We start from the raw sequence: 16,474 nt of genomic DNA on the forward strand, positions 1-16,474 counted from the left end.
CAAAAAGAAATAGGAGCTTAAAATGCCAGTTTTCCTGTGAAATAGCACTTGAATGCAATAAGGAAACACATTGACACCACTTGGTACCTTTCAGGTTGCTGGGCATTACATGCCCATATATATTCTTATCCTGCAACCTGCCAAACATCCTCAGGTTTTGTCAGCCTCCACATGGAGCTACTATACAGGGCAAACAAAGGCAGATCTTTGTTGGACCCAGTATCTCTACCTCACCACCTCAACTGTTCCCGAGATCCCTGTGTTACGCAGCTAGGCATGGCAGCAAGATCTCCATCCAAGCTTCTTCATGAAAGCTATTATCTGCATCACCACTGCCTCAGTCATGTCAAGAAGAAACAACCTAAACAAAAAGAAATGGAGGAAACTCGGGAGACAGCTGCCACACATAGAATATTCTCAGCTGGGGAAAATAACATTATTCAAGAGCACTGATTCAAAAATTGAATAGTTATTTATTGTTCCAGAAGTACATTGCTCTTTTATACATATTTCATAAATGATACAGGATTTTACACGTGTTCAGGTTTTGTTTTGTTGTTTGGTTGTTTGTTTTTTTTTTTAAAGAAGGACTTTCCTCCATGCTCCCTCCCTCATCCCAAACACACACCAAGGATTCAGCTACAGGATTCTGTTCATTTTTTTCCCTTTAAAACTCATCACACAAACAGGATAAAACAGATTAAAAAATAATCACACAATGTAAATTGAAACAGAGAGAAAAGAGAAAAGGGAAAAAAAATAGAAACATGCACCCATTCAGTCCAACATGCCATTGAGAAGAGGCAGCAATCCCAGCTGTGTTTCCACATCTGCAAGGCACCTGGCAACTAGTTAATACCTATTTGTTTTCTTCTTTCCTATTTTTTTTTAAAACATAGTTGTCCAAAAAAACCAGAAGCCTCTTTCCATGACACAGTGAGGAGTAGCAGTGAAACATCAAAAAAACAGCCAGCCATTGTGTATACCAAGCTTGGTGCCCTTCTCCCACCTTCATCCTGTCTCCACGGTACTTATCAGCAGGATGCTAAAATAGACTGACATGCTTTGAATGGAGAGATGTTTTATCTACTTAGAAATCAGCCAACCTTGGCTAGAAGAGAGGGCAATGGGCTGACTTTCCTTCCTCTATTTCTTTTAGCTAAGAACAAGAGATGTCATTAGCCAATCCTAAGAAATTCTGACCTGTGAACGCAAAGTTCATTTAAAGCTAGTTAATTAGGGGAAAGTGCTAGAGAACTGGAGTCATTCTGTGTCTTGCACTGTAAGAGCCCCAGGCTTTCAAAAAGACTCTGGGTACAGAAAATGCTTCGTCCATATATGAGACCTTTTATCCCACTACACAAACAGTCAAATACCAAGTTTAATTATTCCATGTTCAGAAACTGTCCATTTAAAAGCAGGAGTCATGATCCTGCAACAGTTTCACAATCCTTTAAGCCTTCATAATTTCATAGTCCAGGTGGCTATTAGATCTGGGGTAGGAAGAGGGGAATCTCCCTCCCTTTAAGACTGAATTTAAAAAAACCTCTCATGCAATGCTGCCACTGATTTCTATGAGCTCAAAGGCATTGGGACACAAAGTTTAAATAGTTATTATGGAATAATCCAAAATATCAATTATCAAATAGTCCAGAAGAAAACTCATTCCTTCTCTCACTTGGCTACAACCAGTATGTGCTACAAATAAACAAAGGAGGAAGTCAGTGGAGCACATGGGGTAGGCTGGGAAAGGGAAAGCTCACGGTTTTCCAGTAGAAAGCAGTCTTGTAGTAACTTTATAAAAAGAGACCAGGTCTGATCAGAAGTGTGCGTGTTAATGGTGGTGGAGTGCAAGTTCTGATCACCAGCCATAGCTCCAGGTAGCTTGGGTTCTTTTTTTTTTCCTCCTTATTTTGTTTTTAGAGAGAGAAAGAGATCTGAATCAGGTAAAGGAAAATTTAAAAAGCTAAGCAGGCTGCTGGTGTCTTATCAAGTGGCAGACCCTGCAAAGCTGGAAGAAGACACCCCTACACCCCAGCATTACATTCTTTCCATGAACCCCCCCAATCCTGTATTTGTACACAATTGCCATTCAGACAGATTTTAAATAGGACTACTTGCCAAGCCCTTTTCAGAACTAACATTCCACCATGTCCCATCTTCAGATTTAAGAGATTCCCCCCATACAGTCCTTTGTCTTGATTAAAGGTAAAAACCCTCCACCCCCACACCACCTCCCAGCTTCCACCTGCAATACGTTAATTAAAAAGGCAAGCTATGAACAGGTTTTTGTTGCCGGGGTTCAGAGCTTCTTTGCTGCTCAGTCCTTTTCATCAATCTGCTGGATGGGCAGGTGAACCTGCAGCGGGTCTCGAAGCCTCTTAAGGTCCAATTCTGCCTAAAAGTAAAAGACACATTATAAAGAACAAGCTCCCAATATACCTTCACCAGTCCAGTTCGCCTTTACAGAATGGAAAGCTTTCCTGTATTTCCTTGTTTTTCTTGCTCGGGGGGAAGCATTCAAGAAGTAAAACGAAGTCATAGGCTCATATTTAGGAAAACTGTTCTCAGCACTTAAAGACATTGACTTTGTGCTTCTCTAAACTTGTCTATATGCAACCACTTAAAAGGAATATGGTAGGGAATATTTGATCCCCATCAGCCCACTGGAACCTTTTTTTTAAATAAAAATATGTTTAAGATAATTTTTATTTTTTTTAATAAAATATTAAAAACACTAAAACCAAACCAACCCAACCCACAAAAAACTCCAACCTAACTAGATTAAGGGGAATGTCTGATTCTACAAGAAAAGCTCCACAAAAATATAGCCACCCAAGGATATCTATATTCAACACAGCACGAGAAACGAGCAAACTCAGAGGTCTTTCTGGGTTTTCTCTTTAAACCAAGAGAGCCTTGCCCTGACCTCCCTCTCCTCCTGACACAGCTCCTTCTCCAAAGCAGGGGGAGAACACATCTTGCTCTGGATATCCTACCCTGTCATTTCCAGAGCCTCAGAATGATATGGGGCAGTGAATAAGAATGTGGTAGCCCTACTAATGTAATCTTTCTGCAGAAAGACTCTCAAACATGAGGAAAGATCTCTACTCAACTCCTTTGTTGAACAGATCCCACAGTGTGGACACTTTGCCAAGAGTGTCTGTCTCCAGATTATGAGAAATCTGTCCCCATTGCCTCTAACAATACAGTTGGATTTTTTGAACATTATTTTCAAGGACTGCAACCAGTGCATTAAAGTGCTCCATGTCAGGAAGACATGAACTGAATGGATGCAAGTCTTCATTCCTCACTAAATCCATCTGGTGTGTAGGAGCTGAGAAGAAAGGAAATCTTGAATTAGGATCCTCTGAGGCATGAAATGCCTGAAGCAACTCAAGATTTGCCAGCAATTTCTAAAAAGCCCTTACAGATAGAAGCAACTGTTTCATGTTCATTTACACATCCAGTAGGTCTATTCATGGGCATATCAAAGCCCATTCAGTGACTGCACTGGGGTTGTAACAAGAAAATGTGCTGAAAACTTAAGATATATCCACTCTTGTTTGAGGTACATCTATTAATAGCAGTTAAGAACTAGCAAACAGCAATTTCTTTGTCTTATTTCTGGAAAAATTCTTGTTACCTGAGCAATTGCATCCTTGAGTTGATTGTATTTCTCTAAATCAAATCGTGTCTTTTTGGCTCCTTTATGGAAAAATAATAAGTACTGTCTGTCTCTGGCTTCTGGATAAACATATTCCTAAAAAGAAGAAAGGAGAGAAGATACAAATAAAGCCACAACAGGATGCAACAGGATAACATTAGTACAGTACCTATCAGGTGTGCTTTGAGAGGATGACGGGTTTCTGTCAGTGAAGGCACATGGCCAGAGAGCATTGTCTAAGCTCACCCAGTGTGGTGAGGCTGACCTCAGCAAGTAACTAAGCTCCCATCCAGTCACTCAGTTCTCCACAGCCAGATGGGAGAAGAGAATTGAAAGGGCAACAAACAAGAAAAACTTAAGAGTCAACATAAAGACAACTCACTTCTTATAAAGAAGAAAGAAAAGCCAAACAAATAAACAAAAAGCCCAAACCAAAACAAATAACCCCGTACAGATGACAGTGATGCAAACACAATCACTCCCTATCTCTCACCAGTAGACCAATGCCCAGCCAGTTTCCAAGCAACAGCTATTTTGGAGAAATCCGTCCATCTCCACTTTCCCTCGCACCCTCTTCCCCAGTTTATTGCTGAACATGATGTTATAGGGCATGGAATTTCTCTTTGGTCAGTTGTCCCAGCTGTATCTCCTTGCAATGCCTCACCCACCCCCAGCCTATTCCTGGGGGTCAACTGGTGGTGGGGAGGGTGAAACAACAGAGAAGGGTTTTGATGCTGTGCAAGCACAGATCAGCAACAGCAACACCACTGGTGTGTTACCAGGACTGTTTTGGTCACAAATCCAAAACACAGCACCATACCAGCTGTTATGAAGAGAACACTAACTCCATCCCAGCCAGACCCAGTACAGTCAGGCGTTTGCTTCTCTGCTAGTATATCACATGCCAGCAGTGAGTTACCATCACCTTCCTGCTGTCCTAAAGGTGTGAATCCTCCCATGCAGAAAGAACAAGAACTAACACATTTGAGGGTTCCAATACTGACAAGTTTGTAGGGAGAAAGGGAGGGGAAAAAAAAAAAGAAAGCTATAAATACCAGCAGAAAGCTTTTGTAAGATGGCCTTTACTTTCTTTTTCTTAAGGTCATAAACATGCAATAGCTAATTAAAGCAGCAATAGTTGCTCATGAGTTCATCTTTCAACCAAGCTACGCAAGTGAGAACAAAAACCCAATAACACAGCTTTTGCCAAGGATACTCTGCTGCAAAAAGTCACAGCTTTTTAAAGTGTTCAGATAACTTGGAGCAGCAGAGCTGTTCACACAAAATCCCACATAAGCCCTACAAAGCACAGGTCTGCTGCTGAACTTAATTCTCCCTTGCACTGGAACATTACATGTATTGGGTATGCATTCAATGATCAAGGCTGTCAGGTGGACAAAAGCTGCATTCAGAGTCATGCCATTAATGAAATACTGAGATCTTAAGGTCTGGCAGAAGATGTACTGATTGATTAGAGATGACAATCAAATCCAGGTTCAAAAACAGCAGAAGTTCCAACTGAACTCTGACAATTGAAGCAGTGCTTACAGAGGCCCACATGTTCTCAGCCCCTGAAAACAACGCAGCTGACAGAACCCTGCAGCATTTGTTCTGATGGTCTTGTGACAGTAGGAACTCTTCAAGCTCTCCATCCCTTATAATTTCAAAGAGGTTATGAAGTTTAAATGTTGAGTGGTGAGACAAACCATGTACTAGAAGATCCACAGTCTGTCACAACTATAAGGATGCAGAGAAGGATCCTTCGCCTGGTTCTGAAGCCAGATGCATGAAATACCTACACAAAGGCATTTCCAACAACATCCCTGAACTTCAGTTTCTTCAAAAAGGCCAGGGACTCATGTTAAAAAGGTGGACTTCCTTAAAGCTCAGAAGGTACCTCATACACACACAGTCCATTTGGGCTGATAAATCACAGCACTTCACTTGGACTGGAAGCTTCTAGTCCAAGCTTCACCTGACTGGAAGACTCCAGTGCAAGTCAACATGTAAGGTTGCATGTGTGTGCATGGAGAAACCACTGTGTGTCAGAAGATGAACCTGTTATAGCTAAAGCAGTCAACCAGCAAACATACATAAGCATGTAAGGCAAGACAGCCAGAAAACAGGAATGACCACCACCAGAAAACCACACAATCATACACCAACATCCTGGACAGCACAAATTAAATCAAGTAGCATCTAGGTTCAAAGAGGATTTTTCTAGGGAGTAGAGCTCAAACAAAGTCTTCTACTGAAGTGTCAATGTCAGCACAGCAAGTCCTACCTGGCGAGTCATTACGAAATAAGCATACATTGCCATGGCACTACCATAGGTGATGAAATAGGTGACTGGTTCCATAATGTCCCAAGAATACTCCCACCAGGTGAGGCGTGCCAGAATCCCAAACTGAGTGGCCATGTAAGCCAGGCCTCCCCACAACACCAAGGTTGTCCTCTTCTCTGCTTTCCTGCTGAGCTCCATCTTTACCTGTAGAAGACAGAAGCACGCACCTTGCATTCTCAAAAATAATTATGTTAATATCATTCAGAGATAATGTAAAAACAGCACCTTATATTTATATTAGGTGGTTTGAAACATATGATTTCAATCTAGATTATGCAGACAAATCTAGACTTTTCCTTTAGTATCTTGCCATCATCTATATTTTCCTTTGAACGTTCTCTGGATGCCTCACAAAGGTGTTTATTTCTCTGTGTTCAGAGATGTTCTGTTGCATTAGCCTCAGTCTTTATTTAACACCAAGTTCATTTCCATTTATATAAATCCAGGAAAAAAAGATAACTTCCACAGAAACCAGAAACAGACATGATTTGGTAGATACTTGGTGCATCTTCTGCATCAGTAATCTTGGAACTATTTGAAGCATACCAGGGAGTGAATTAAAATCTTGAAATAAATTGAGGTTGCATTTGGAGGATAAGTAAAATACAATGAGAAACTTCTCACTTTTTCTAGCGGTGCTATTTGCTCCTTCAATTCCTCTAGTCTCCCTATGAGCTCCTTCTCTTTGTTCAGCTGATGCTCCTCAATGCACAAGGCTGTATACAACTGCTGAACCAATGTCTTGACATCATTCAGCGTCGTTGCATTTTCATGGCTTAAGAGCTCTAGGAAAAAAAAAAGAGACTGCTTTATATGCACAGAACTTCTCACATACTCTTGAGAAACTGCTATTAGTCTGCACAGGAAATATATGAAGCTATCTTTTCAACAAAGAAGCTTTAGGAAGACCCCCCAGTACTCTAAGACATGCCATTTCTTCAGAAGAATAGGCTTTATTATTGGATCTTCCTATAATTTAATAAGAATAAGGACAAGAGATACTATTATGCTTCTCAGATATCAACAGCTACTTCTGATCCCATATTTATATACAAGACTTAGTGGCCCAGAACATGTAGCCTTATAATTATGTTGCACACCAATGCCAGGAATTGTTTCCCAACACACTGTGGGCATCCCCCTCCCGTGCTGCCTACAGGGCAATTAAATTCTCCCTCACCATATTTAAACAGTGACAGCAACAGAGTCACTAACTGAAACTGCCTTTATCCCCCCATTTCAGTGCAAAAAAGATTCCTAAAGGAAATGAATTTGTAAGAGAGCTGTGATTAGTGGTATTGTATTACACACTCTACAGGGAAAAAAAAAAAAAACACAAAACAAAACCAAAAAGCTTTCAAATTCAAGCAAAAGTACTTACATTAGTCAAATAAAAATAATTTCTGTAGCCTCTTTGGGCTTATACTTTAGGTTATGTTCTCAAAATATTGTTTTACTAAGACATAAAAAGCTATGAAGAGCTCAAGTTTTAACACTAGCAGCTCAAGGGAAAGAACTGACTCAGCTGCCTGTGCCAAGGCACACAAAGCACACTATACCCGTCTTCCAGCTAAAGGGGACTCCTGTTCCTCTATGAAGAAAAAAATCATGTTTCTACTGAAGTGACCATCAAAAAGTATTGAGTATCTAGCATTAAAGTGCTCTTCATTTCCATTTCAAAATACACAGGGTGATTTTATATAAATGGAAAAGCAATAGCTGGAAAGTTTAACAGAACTAATCTCAGAGCCTATTTATGGGCACCTTCATTTTCGTACAAACTAAGTATAGAAATCTCCTTGGCAAATGTAACTTAGGTGGCAATTTCATGTAACCTAGGTGATCCCATAGCTCACGTACCAGCACACAATGGGTATACCATGCAAGCAAGCTAACCGAAAACCATACCAACTCACTGACACAGATTTTGCTCTCTCAAACAGCAGGTAAGTGGGATGTATGAATTGCCTTACCTCAGGACACCAATTTCTCCAGTGCAGAAATAGACACCATGTTCTCATTTTCATTTAGTTGTATTAAAAATTAGACTAGACCAGTAAGGCTTGGTATCACCACCCGCTTCCAGGGGCTAACAGTTAAAAGAGATACTTTGTTAAAATCCTCACTCCACTTCTCTCGCTTATAATGCCTTCTAAGCGTGTGAAAACAGCACACTGATGACAGAGCAGTGAGCAGAGGATAACTTGTTTGTGTGCGTAATATTTAGTGATTTAAATATCCAGTTTTAACAGAGTTTCTGTTCAGAGGCTTTTAAGAAGTCTGGAAAAAAGCCTCTCTCTAGTGGAAGTCAGTGTAACCCAAAGATAAGGGAGAACCCACATCTCACCCAAAGCTGCGCTCCCAATTCCAGGATTTCCCACACATTGCACATAAAAGGCTGCATACAGCTTCCCAAGTAAAATTCCTTTTTACTCTGTATTTTCATATTGTGTGTTATAAAGTGCTAGAATCTATTTTTATTTTTTTCCTTGCGAAAAAGGTCCTTGGAAACTTAACTACATCTGCAGAGGAAGATGGCATGTATCAGCAGATATTTCTGGAGGTCACTCGCTCACGGTAGTCTCAGACCCAAAAGATATGGTCAGTCTCCTGATATTTGATAGATGACCTTGCTTTAACAAGTAGCCTTATTCACACTTGTTAAGATGACAAACGGAATATTAACAGTTCCCTCACAGCTTTTGCTTTAGGAGTATTTTATTTGTAATCCACTGCTTCACAAGAGGGAAGCCCAAACACTGAGGAAAACCACCAGATAAACAGAGGAAGGTATTTCCACACCACCTCACCTTGACTGGACATGCAAGTCAAGTTATAAATCCTTCCTAATTTTGTTTGCTGTCTACAGGGCTAAACAGGGTTTCTAGAAAAAATACTGCTTGCAAACTTCATATTATTGCCTGCAACAACAACAGAACAATAAGGTGGACAAAGATCCACTAATGTATGTGAGGCAAGCAACAAGATGAACAACATTTCCAAAACCAGTTATTTTGTTTAAGTCCTCAGAGACAAGTATAGACATACAAGAATCTGGTGCTTTATGAAGCCTATAAAGTTGCCTATGGGAAAGAATAGATGACAGATGAAAACACTAAGTTCCTGCCTCTGACAGTAACTCTGGAGCATCTCAAAAGCTTCTTGCCAGTTTTCATATCTTGAAAACTACACAAGTGTCCAAAGCTCATTTTTTAAAAGGATTTTCTTATTGACTCAAAATAGGTTTTTTCCCCTTCCTATTTGATTATTAGTAGAATCACAGAATTAGGGTTGGAAAGGACCTTAAGATCACCTAGTTCCAACCCCCTTGCCATGGGCAGGGACACCTCACACTAAACCGTGTCACCCAAGGCTCTGTTCAACCTGGCCTTGAACACCGCCAGGAACAGAGCATTCACAACTTCCCTGGGAAACCCATTCCAGTGCCTCACCAGTAAAGAACAGTAAAGAGCTCCTTAGTAATGTAACCTTGTAAGAGCATGGTCTCATTCATTTCCCTGTTGCTAAGTTGACAAGGTTTCAAGGTTTATTGGCAATATTCAAAGTACCACACTTAAGAGGAAACAAGGGTTAACTGTCAGATGAGGGAAAAAAATATTCTTCCAAATCACATAACGTAAGTTTCAATCTAATTCCTATTTTGTATTATACTCCTTCAGAATGAGTTAAATTAAATTACTTTTCAGTAACTAGAGGACATTCAGAGAAAATTAGAAATTAAAAGATATTATATTTGTTCATTTACTCCTCTAACAGGTACTGCTTTTGAACAGAATGAATATTTACTTTTCATTACTGACTATTGTGATTACTTGTGTATCAGTAAATTAGACTCCAAGGGCGGGATTAGAAACTGCAAGATTTCCTTTAGAAATAAAACTTCATGTTCTTGAACACGTTAATAAAGCATGCTGCAGTTAAACAGGGAACTGAATACTGAGATTTCTGATGTCCACCAGAACCAGGCTGGTTTACCTCTCTTTGGCGGTCTAACATGGTATGTGACATCATTAATGATCAGTTTGAAATCATCCAGCAGAAGCAAATCTATGCCTGTGGAGGAAGCGACACGTGTGCCATCTGTAAAGCAAGCACAGATGACTCATTAAGCAATAGAAACACAGTACCTAAACAAGATGTGACCAAGTTGTAATGCTATCCCAAATCCAGCTGCTGGACTTCTTCATTTTCCCCACAAACAATACTCTTCAAAACAGATATATAACTACTGGGAGACCTTACATGGCAAATACTAACTGAGCTATGCATTTAGCTGCTTTTCTACATATATGGTATTTGGGATCATCTTACAAAAAGCAGTTCCCTTCATCCCGCACACTTTGAGTAATGTATCCCCTCCAGAGATGGCATTTCTACCTTCTACTTTTCTCAGTACTGTCGAAGAACTCACAGCATAGCAAACTTCTACTTAAAAAGCAAAAGGCTAGGTGAAAATAGCTGGCAAGCAAATAAATCAATTAGTTTGTAAATAACAGTACCTGCTGAGTAGATTGCAACCCGATCAATTCCTCGATCCTCTGCTTGCAGCTGCTGTAAGAACACACCAACAGAGTCCGAGATGGGTTTAAGCGTGAATTGGCAACGTTCACGCCGGGATGGAAGATTCACAGAAATCACAGGTAACCCGTTTTGGTAAACCACCGTCACTTCTGCAGAGAAGACAAAAATAAAAGTTTATCATTAAAAAATAACATATCTTCTTGTAATAGGTATGTGTTTGTCTCACAGAAAAAGAGGCAAACATAGTTATGAGCTGACCATAAACCAGACTAAATTTATTAATTATCTTTTATCAAGAGATGTGTCCATCAAAAAAAAACCGAGGGATGTCAGAGGCTTTTGCTCCTATTAACAATATTTGCCAAGCGTTCTGTGCTTTGCGGGAAAGTAAGAGATGCTTGCTTTAAGCACAATCATGTTTATACTAAAGGCAACATATCTAAAAGCCGTAACACAGAAGCACACTATGTTTTGGTTAGTTTTTGACAATCAAAGTATTTTGGACTGTGGAAGACAAAACATTGTGCGATTTATCAGGATTTAGAGCCCAGAACACAAAGGCAGACTGTATGTATTAGGAAACATCAAGGAAGGATCTACTTCAAACCTTTTTATTCTTGTTTAATTCTGGTTTCCTCTCCTTTATCCTGAGACAACAAATATTTAAGAGAGCAGTCAGGAACATGAGGTTCTAAGAACAGCACTCTGAGTTTAAGCTTCAAGGTCATTTCATCTAAAATTCATGGGATCAATACACTCTGTACTTCAGAAGACAGACATTGCTTCTTAGGTGTAGATAAAGCAACATTTTCCATTTCTTTAGTGCTGCCAGGAACTCTTTCAAGAGCATCCTTCAGGATTTCAGTGCACCTTTCTACAACTTATGGTAGTGACCTGTATGAACTATAAGCTAGTTATTATTTTGACAGAAAAGCAGCCCACTCTGTGTGCTCCAGGATATTTATACATAGAAACAAAGAAAGTTTATATTCCCTAAGCTCTCTACTGAGTCACAAACAGTCAAGATTTTCCCCAAATGCAGCAGTTGCTGAGATAAAGCATCACACCTAAAAAGAATTTACTTTGGATTGTTACGTATTCTTTTCATGTAATAATGCAAGGTCTTTATTGTACAAACCATTTGCCATGTCTGAAGAACTGTGCATCTGGCTGCATCTGGCTTACTATTCTCACCTGCAGTAGCTTTGGCCAACTACATGACCACACAGTTTATTCATCTAACTCATGTATTGAAATGCCAAGTAAATTTAAGCAGCTCACAACAAAATTAGTTGGTCAAAGAAGTCAACATAAGTAGAAATAGAAGCAAATAATGTCATTTTAACTACCAAAGGGAACCATTTTTCACTATGCCATTGTTCAGAAAGTTCTGCCACCAGCAGCCTTTATACCTCCCCATTCAGTGATTTGCTGCCAGATTATGAACTTGTTTATCACAGGATCATTCGTGTATTAAGACAAGTCTTGGGAAGACATGCCTTTCTGAAAAGAGAAGCTCATGTATGTTGAGGAATGATGCACCAAGTACACTTTTACAAAGCCAGAACAGTTCACTCAAACTTTTGAATTTACTGTCATATCTTGTTGAATTGAATCAAGCCTACAAAGGCTTTTTCCCTTCTTCCAGAGGATTGCTATCCAGTGATGACAAAGAGGTCTACATGTCATCGTTAAAGACCAGGTGGAAGTAACCAAGTATGGACATCTCAGATGACCGAAACATCCTGAGAGACCCCAGTATTTGTGAGCCTATAAATGCTTATTCTCAAGACTTGGACACTTGACAGGATTTAGCAGCTTTCATGTTTCAAAGTTTAAAATTCAGAGACAACAGTCAGATACTTACTAAAAAAGTCAAGCAAGCTGCCAATTTATTTGGACAGTTAGACATACTTTCAAACTCCTTATCAGCAGCTGTTATGCCACCAGCTATCAGATTTTTGAATTTTTTCACTCAAATATTTGAGCAAAAGACTTAAGAAATAGATTAAGATTAGCAACATTTGTGATAGCAATCTCAGAAGGAATGATCAACATGTTTAGAAGCTTAAAGTAACCACCTAAGTATTGAACTTTTTGGTGTATCCCCAAAAAGCACAGCTGCAGGAGTGCCAGCTTTAGATCAAAAGCTTATGAGCACCAGCCCTGCCACATTCTAACCCTCCACAGATCAGATGGAGATCATAGTGACAAATGCAATAGGTCAAACTGCACCAAGAATCACCAGCATTGGTAGCACACACAAAACACTTCTCTAGGATTTCCAGCTTTGGTGAAATGTTACAGACCAAATTACTTCTCTTTGGAAGACAAGCTCAGTAAGTCTTCAATTACAGCTGGTTTATGTTTTCCTTATAAAAAGCTTGTAGAAGTCATTTTCTAGCCTAATTCACCAGTAGGGAAAGTCCATAATTCCAGTTTGATCCTCTCATCAGCTGTTGCACAAGTAATGTCTGGTCAGATTTTTCCTACATTAGAGAGGAAAGAGCTCAGAGGCAAAGAAGAAATCTGAAGGACATGTCAATAACACAAATTAACAGCCAGCAACAGCAACCTCCATTACAAGCTATTAAACAAGACACTGTGATATGGCCTTCTGCCTCACTCTCATCTGCTTCGATAGCCCTGTGGATTGCCTGCGTGAGGACAACTACAGGTTACTAAGTGGACAGCGTTTTGGCATGTCACTGATTATAGAGCTAACCTTTTAGCTAATCTTCACTGATTACATTTTAAGCTAGTATTTAAATGCATAGGACAAGACAAAAAAGTAATTTGTATACAAGTGTATTTCATTTACATTTACAGACATACAACCTGGCCAGGGATACTGCTAAATAAGACCATGGAGGATTTCAAAAGCTTTATACAATATATTAAAGTGTGAGGTTCCTTTAAGGTATGAATGTCATCCAAGCACCAAAAAGGTTTGATTCAACCATATGTGTACCAGTCACAGCTTATTAGTATTTTTTAAAGATTTCTGTTCTTACATATGAATAACTTAAGCGATACACTAGGCCAAGACAAAGTACAGTAAAAAACCTTTGAAGCCAAAGAAGTCAGCGTTAAATATTTACTACTAGTAAAGGGAAAGTTATTGGAAGAAATAACAAGTATTCAAGCACAATGTGAAGAGAGGTAAAATCAAATCAGACAACTAGCTACACAAATTATCCTCTCAACCCTACATGTGTCCTCTACACTTCTACCTATTTAAACATATAGGGGCTTATTTTCAGTGCTTCACAGCAGTCACGTATTCTGTGTTTGCACACACTGTCCTGGCAGGGTAAGCAGTTGTGCTCAAACCCCTTAATTTATTAGCTTTCAGACTTTATTAACAAGCCTTAATGGGGACAGGATTCACTAACTGATTGTGTCAGTCAGCATAAGTGCTCTAGCCTTCGCGCACAGCATGCAGATGTTAAGCAGAAAGTGATCTCAAAGCTGCTTGTTTCTTCTTTGCATTCGGATATACTGATATTTTTAAGTTCCATCAGTGCATTCTTTTGCTATATGTTATGAAAGCCTTTATCAAAAAAGCTTAATGTCTGATCTGTCCCAAAATTTAAATAAAGGAACATAATTACCACAGCTTCACAACTTGCTGCAGCAAAAAGTGCTTTCAACTGTTTGGGCAAGTAGCTGGTATGAACTGCACTTTCATTACATAAATGAAGTTAACAGGGCAGACAGTAGCCTGAAAGGTAAACATCACACAGACCTCACAGCCACATCAGGAAAACATGTAGGAAAATATATTTGGACAGTTACATGCAACTACATCTTTCTTCATGAAACCTATCCAGATTTGTCAGAACAGGTCCTGGAAAGTTTGTCAATTTCCTTAATTCTTCTTGATTTTGTTTTCTGACATTTCCTTAGTTCAAAACTGGATTACCTCCAAGCCAAAAAAGCCTCAACCAGAAAAGAGGTCAGGGAATACCATTTAAATTGGTAAAGGCTAACGCGAGCAAAGAGTGCCTCGGTGTCAATACTCACCATCAGAGGGCACTACTGTACTGCAATAGACCACTCTCACACTCTGCCAAGGAGAAAGCCTTTGATGCTCCTAGAAAATACAAGCACAGCAAAAAAGACAAATGTTCAGTGCCGCTCGTCTGGCGGAATCACACCCCAGTGCCACCTCCTGGCCCCCCCCTCCCTCCATCACCTGCCCCAGTGCCTGCGCTGGGCATTTCCTCCCATCCGCCGCAGGGGTAACCGTAAATCAGGAGCGCCTGTCAAGAACAGCCTCTTCCCTCACCATCTGTCACCCGGTAGGGTTTCCCCCTTCAGCCAAGTTCACCTCCACACACCTCACTCTCAATGCACATAGTTTTGAGTGAGAAGCTATAACGGAACAGCTGTGATTTTCCTTTTTTCTTCCCTGAATGTAAAAAGCATTTTTAAAGCCACATTCTGTTAATCAGTTTAAGAAATTAGTTTGTATTACTACACGGATATGGAAAACAGAAGTCATAAAAACATCAGCTGTTAAAAGGTTAAAAAAAAAAAAGTTTTAGCCTAACAGCGGGGGAGAGGTAGGGATGTTAGCTGTGGATCGATCCTCTTAGGTTCTTTCTTTTAAGGCTGGTTTCAGTGCTGAAGTGTATTTTTTGTCCTTACAGAAAGCCAGACTCTACAAGCTACAAGTAGTAAATATGCCTGTTCAAGATTGTTCAAATGTTCAAGATGAAAACTGTTCAAATTGTTCAAGATGAAAACAAACCATTGTGATACTGAGCTGCACTTCAATCCTCCCCCAACAGTGAAGTTACAATCCTAGCACAAGAGGGACCGATTTTAAACTAAAGTAAAGCGCAACACCAGCTGTCATCTGTCTATGGTGATATGTATTTTGGTGACTACCACTCAGGTTTTCAACAGCTGTTGTCCAATATGGCCATTCCTATGCTCTAAAATACAGCTGCTAAACCTGCATTTCTATAAGGGTATCTCACAGGTAGGATTTGTTTTTTAAGTAAATTACTAACAGAAGTTTGCAAACAAAAGCCAAGCTGTTGATTATTCCCTGACAAATTGTCCAGACCTCCATATTTTGTGAGGTTGCTTTCAATAATCTGCTTCAAATAGCTTTACCTGATACTGCACTTTTCTTCTGAAGCCTGCCATACAAATCAAGGAGAGTTTCAACTACAGTAGTGTCTTGAAAGCAGGACCTATGGCCCAGGTGGTCAATGCATTGACAGCTCTAGGAATTCACCCTCACTTGTGCTGTATTTACACTTCATTTTACTAGGTCTTGACAATGAAAATCAGACAAGTAATTCTCAGTTTTCCTTCTTGCAATTGCATTTTCAGCTACCCACACTCAAGTCAAATAGGCAGCTTACAGGAAAAGAGAACTGGGTATTCAATTGCTTTAACTGAAATTAAGTGGGAAGCTGCATACTTTGGCAAAAGTAAAGTTTAAAAAACCCCAAACCCTATGTGTTGGGAACCAAAGGACAAATTTGCCTTTTGATATGTGAAAAATAGCAAGTCTTCTGGACTCACAAACACCCGTGTGCTGCTACTGAGCAACCAGGAACACCTCCACACAGCTGAAGAAAAACAGGTTTAAAACTAAAAAGCACCCAAGCAAAACAAACGTGTCTCATCCTGGACAAATGTATGAAAAAAGTCAGAAGCTTCAATGATCAGAAGCCATAGGACACTTAAGACAATTTTCTGAACAAATTTTATCTAAAGAGGGGAAGCCTCTATAGGAAGTTTGGGTGGGGGTGGGAAGGGAAGGAGAAAAGGACTAGTTCTTCCTATTTGAAACCAGCAACTGCAATTTTTATCCTTCCAAAAACAGTATCAGACCACATACAATTGCAAGTGGGCAGAATTTATACAGCAATACACAAAAGCTCCTGTCAGAGTGTGCT

The 16,474-nt window shown here is 39.7% G+C and overlaps 2 protein-coding genes across 3 annotated transcripts in view; both read right to left on the reverse strand.

The window, feature by feature from the left end:
* Positions 1 to 1,200, reverse strand: part of OIT3 (oncoprotein induced transcript 3) — a 31,545-nt gene extending 30,345 nt beyond the window's left edge. The window contains exons 1-2 of one of the 2 annotated variants that reach the window (XM_061373863.1): positions 1,061 to 1,200; positions 238 to 361 (exon numbers count right to left, since the gene is read on the reverse strand). The gene's annotated coding sequence lies outside the window, so the exon portion shown is untranslated. Of the gene's footprint in view, positions 1 to 229; positions 362 to 1,060 lie in introns of both variants that reach the window. The other variant, XM_061373862.1, reaches the window with a different exon arrangement.
* The window catches only part of MCU (mitochondrial calcium uniporter), an 89,644-nt gene continuing 73,623 nt past the window's right edge, over positions 454 to 16,474 (reverse strand). The window contains exons 2-8 of the mRNA XM_061373864.1: positions 14,580 to 14,649; positions 10,532 to 10,702; positions 10,008 to 10,112; positions 6,636 to 6,796; positions 5,952 to 6,155; positions 3,647 to 3,763; positions 454 to 2,398 (exon numbers count right to left, since the gene is read on the reverse strand). Coding sequence (XP_061229848.1) covers positions 2,321 to 2,398; positions 3,647 to 3,763; positions 5,952 to 6,155; positions 6,636 to 6,796; positions 10,008 to 10,112; positions 10,532 to 10,702; positions 14,580 to 14,649 — 906 coding nt within the window. The 3' untranslated portion in view covers positions 454 to 2,320. The remainder of the gene's footprint in view (positions 2,399 to 3,646; positions 3,764 to 5,951; positions 6,156 to 6,635; positions 6,797 to 10,007; positions 10,113 to 10,531; positions 10,703 to 14,579; positions 14,650 to 16,474) is intronic.

The sequence above is a fragment of the Neopsephotus bourkii genome, unplaced genomic scaffold (assembly GCF_033783945.1).
Source record: "Neopsephotus bourkii isolate Nb327-2 ecotype Australia unplaced genomic scaffold, CSIRO-AGI_Nbou_v1 NB_1634, whole genome shotgun sequence".
In the NCBI taxonomy this organism is placed as follows: domain Eukaryota; kingdom Metazoa; phylum Chordata; class Aves; order Psittaciformes; family Psittacidae; genus Neopsephotus; species Neopsephotus bourkii.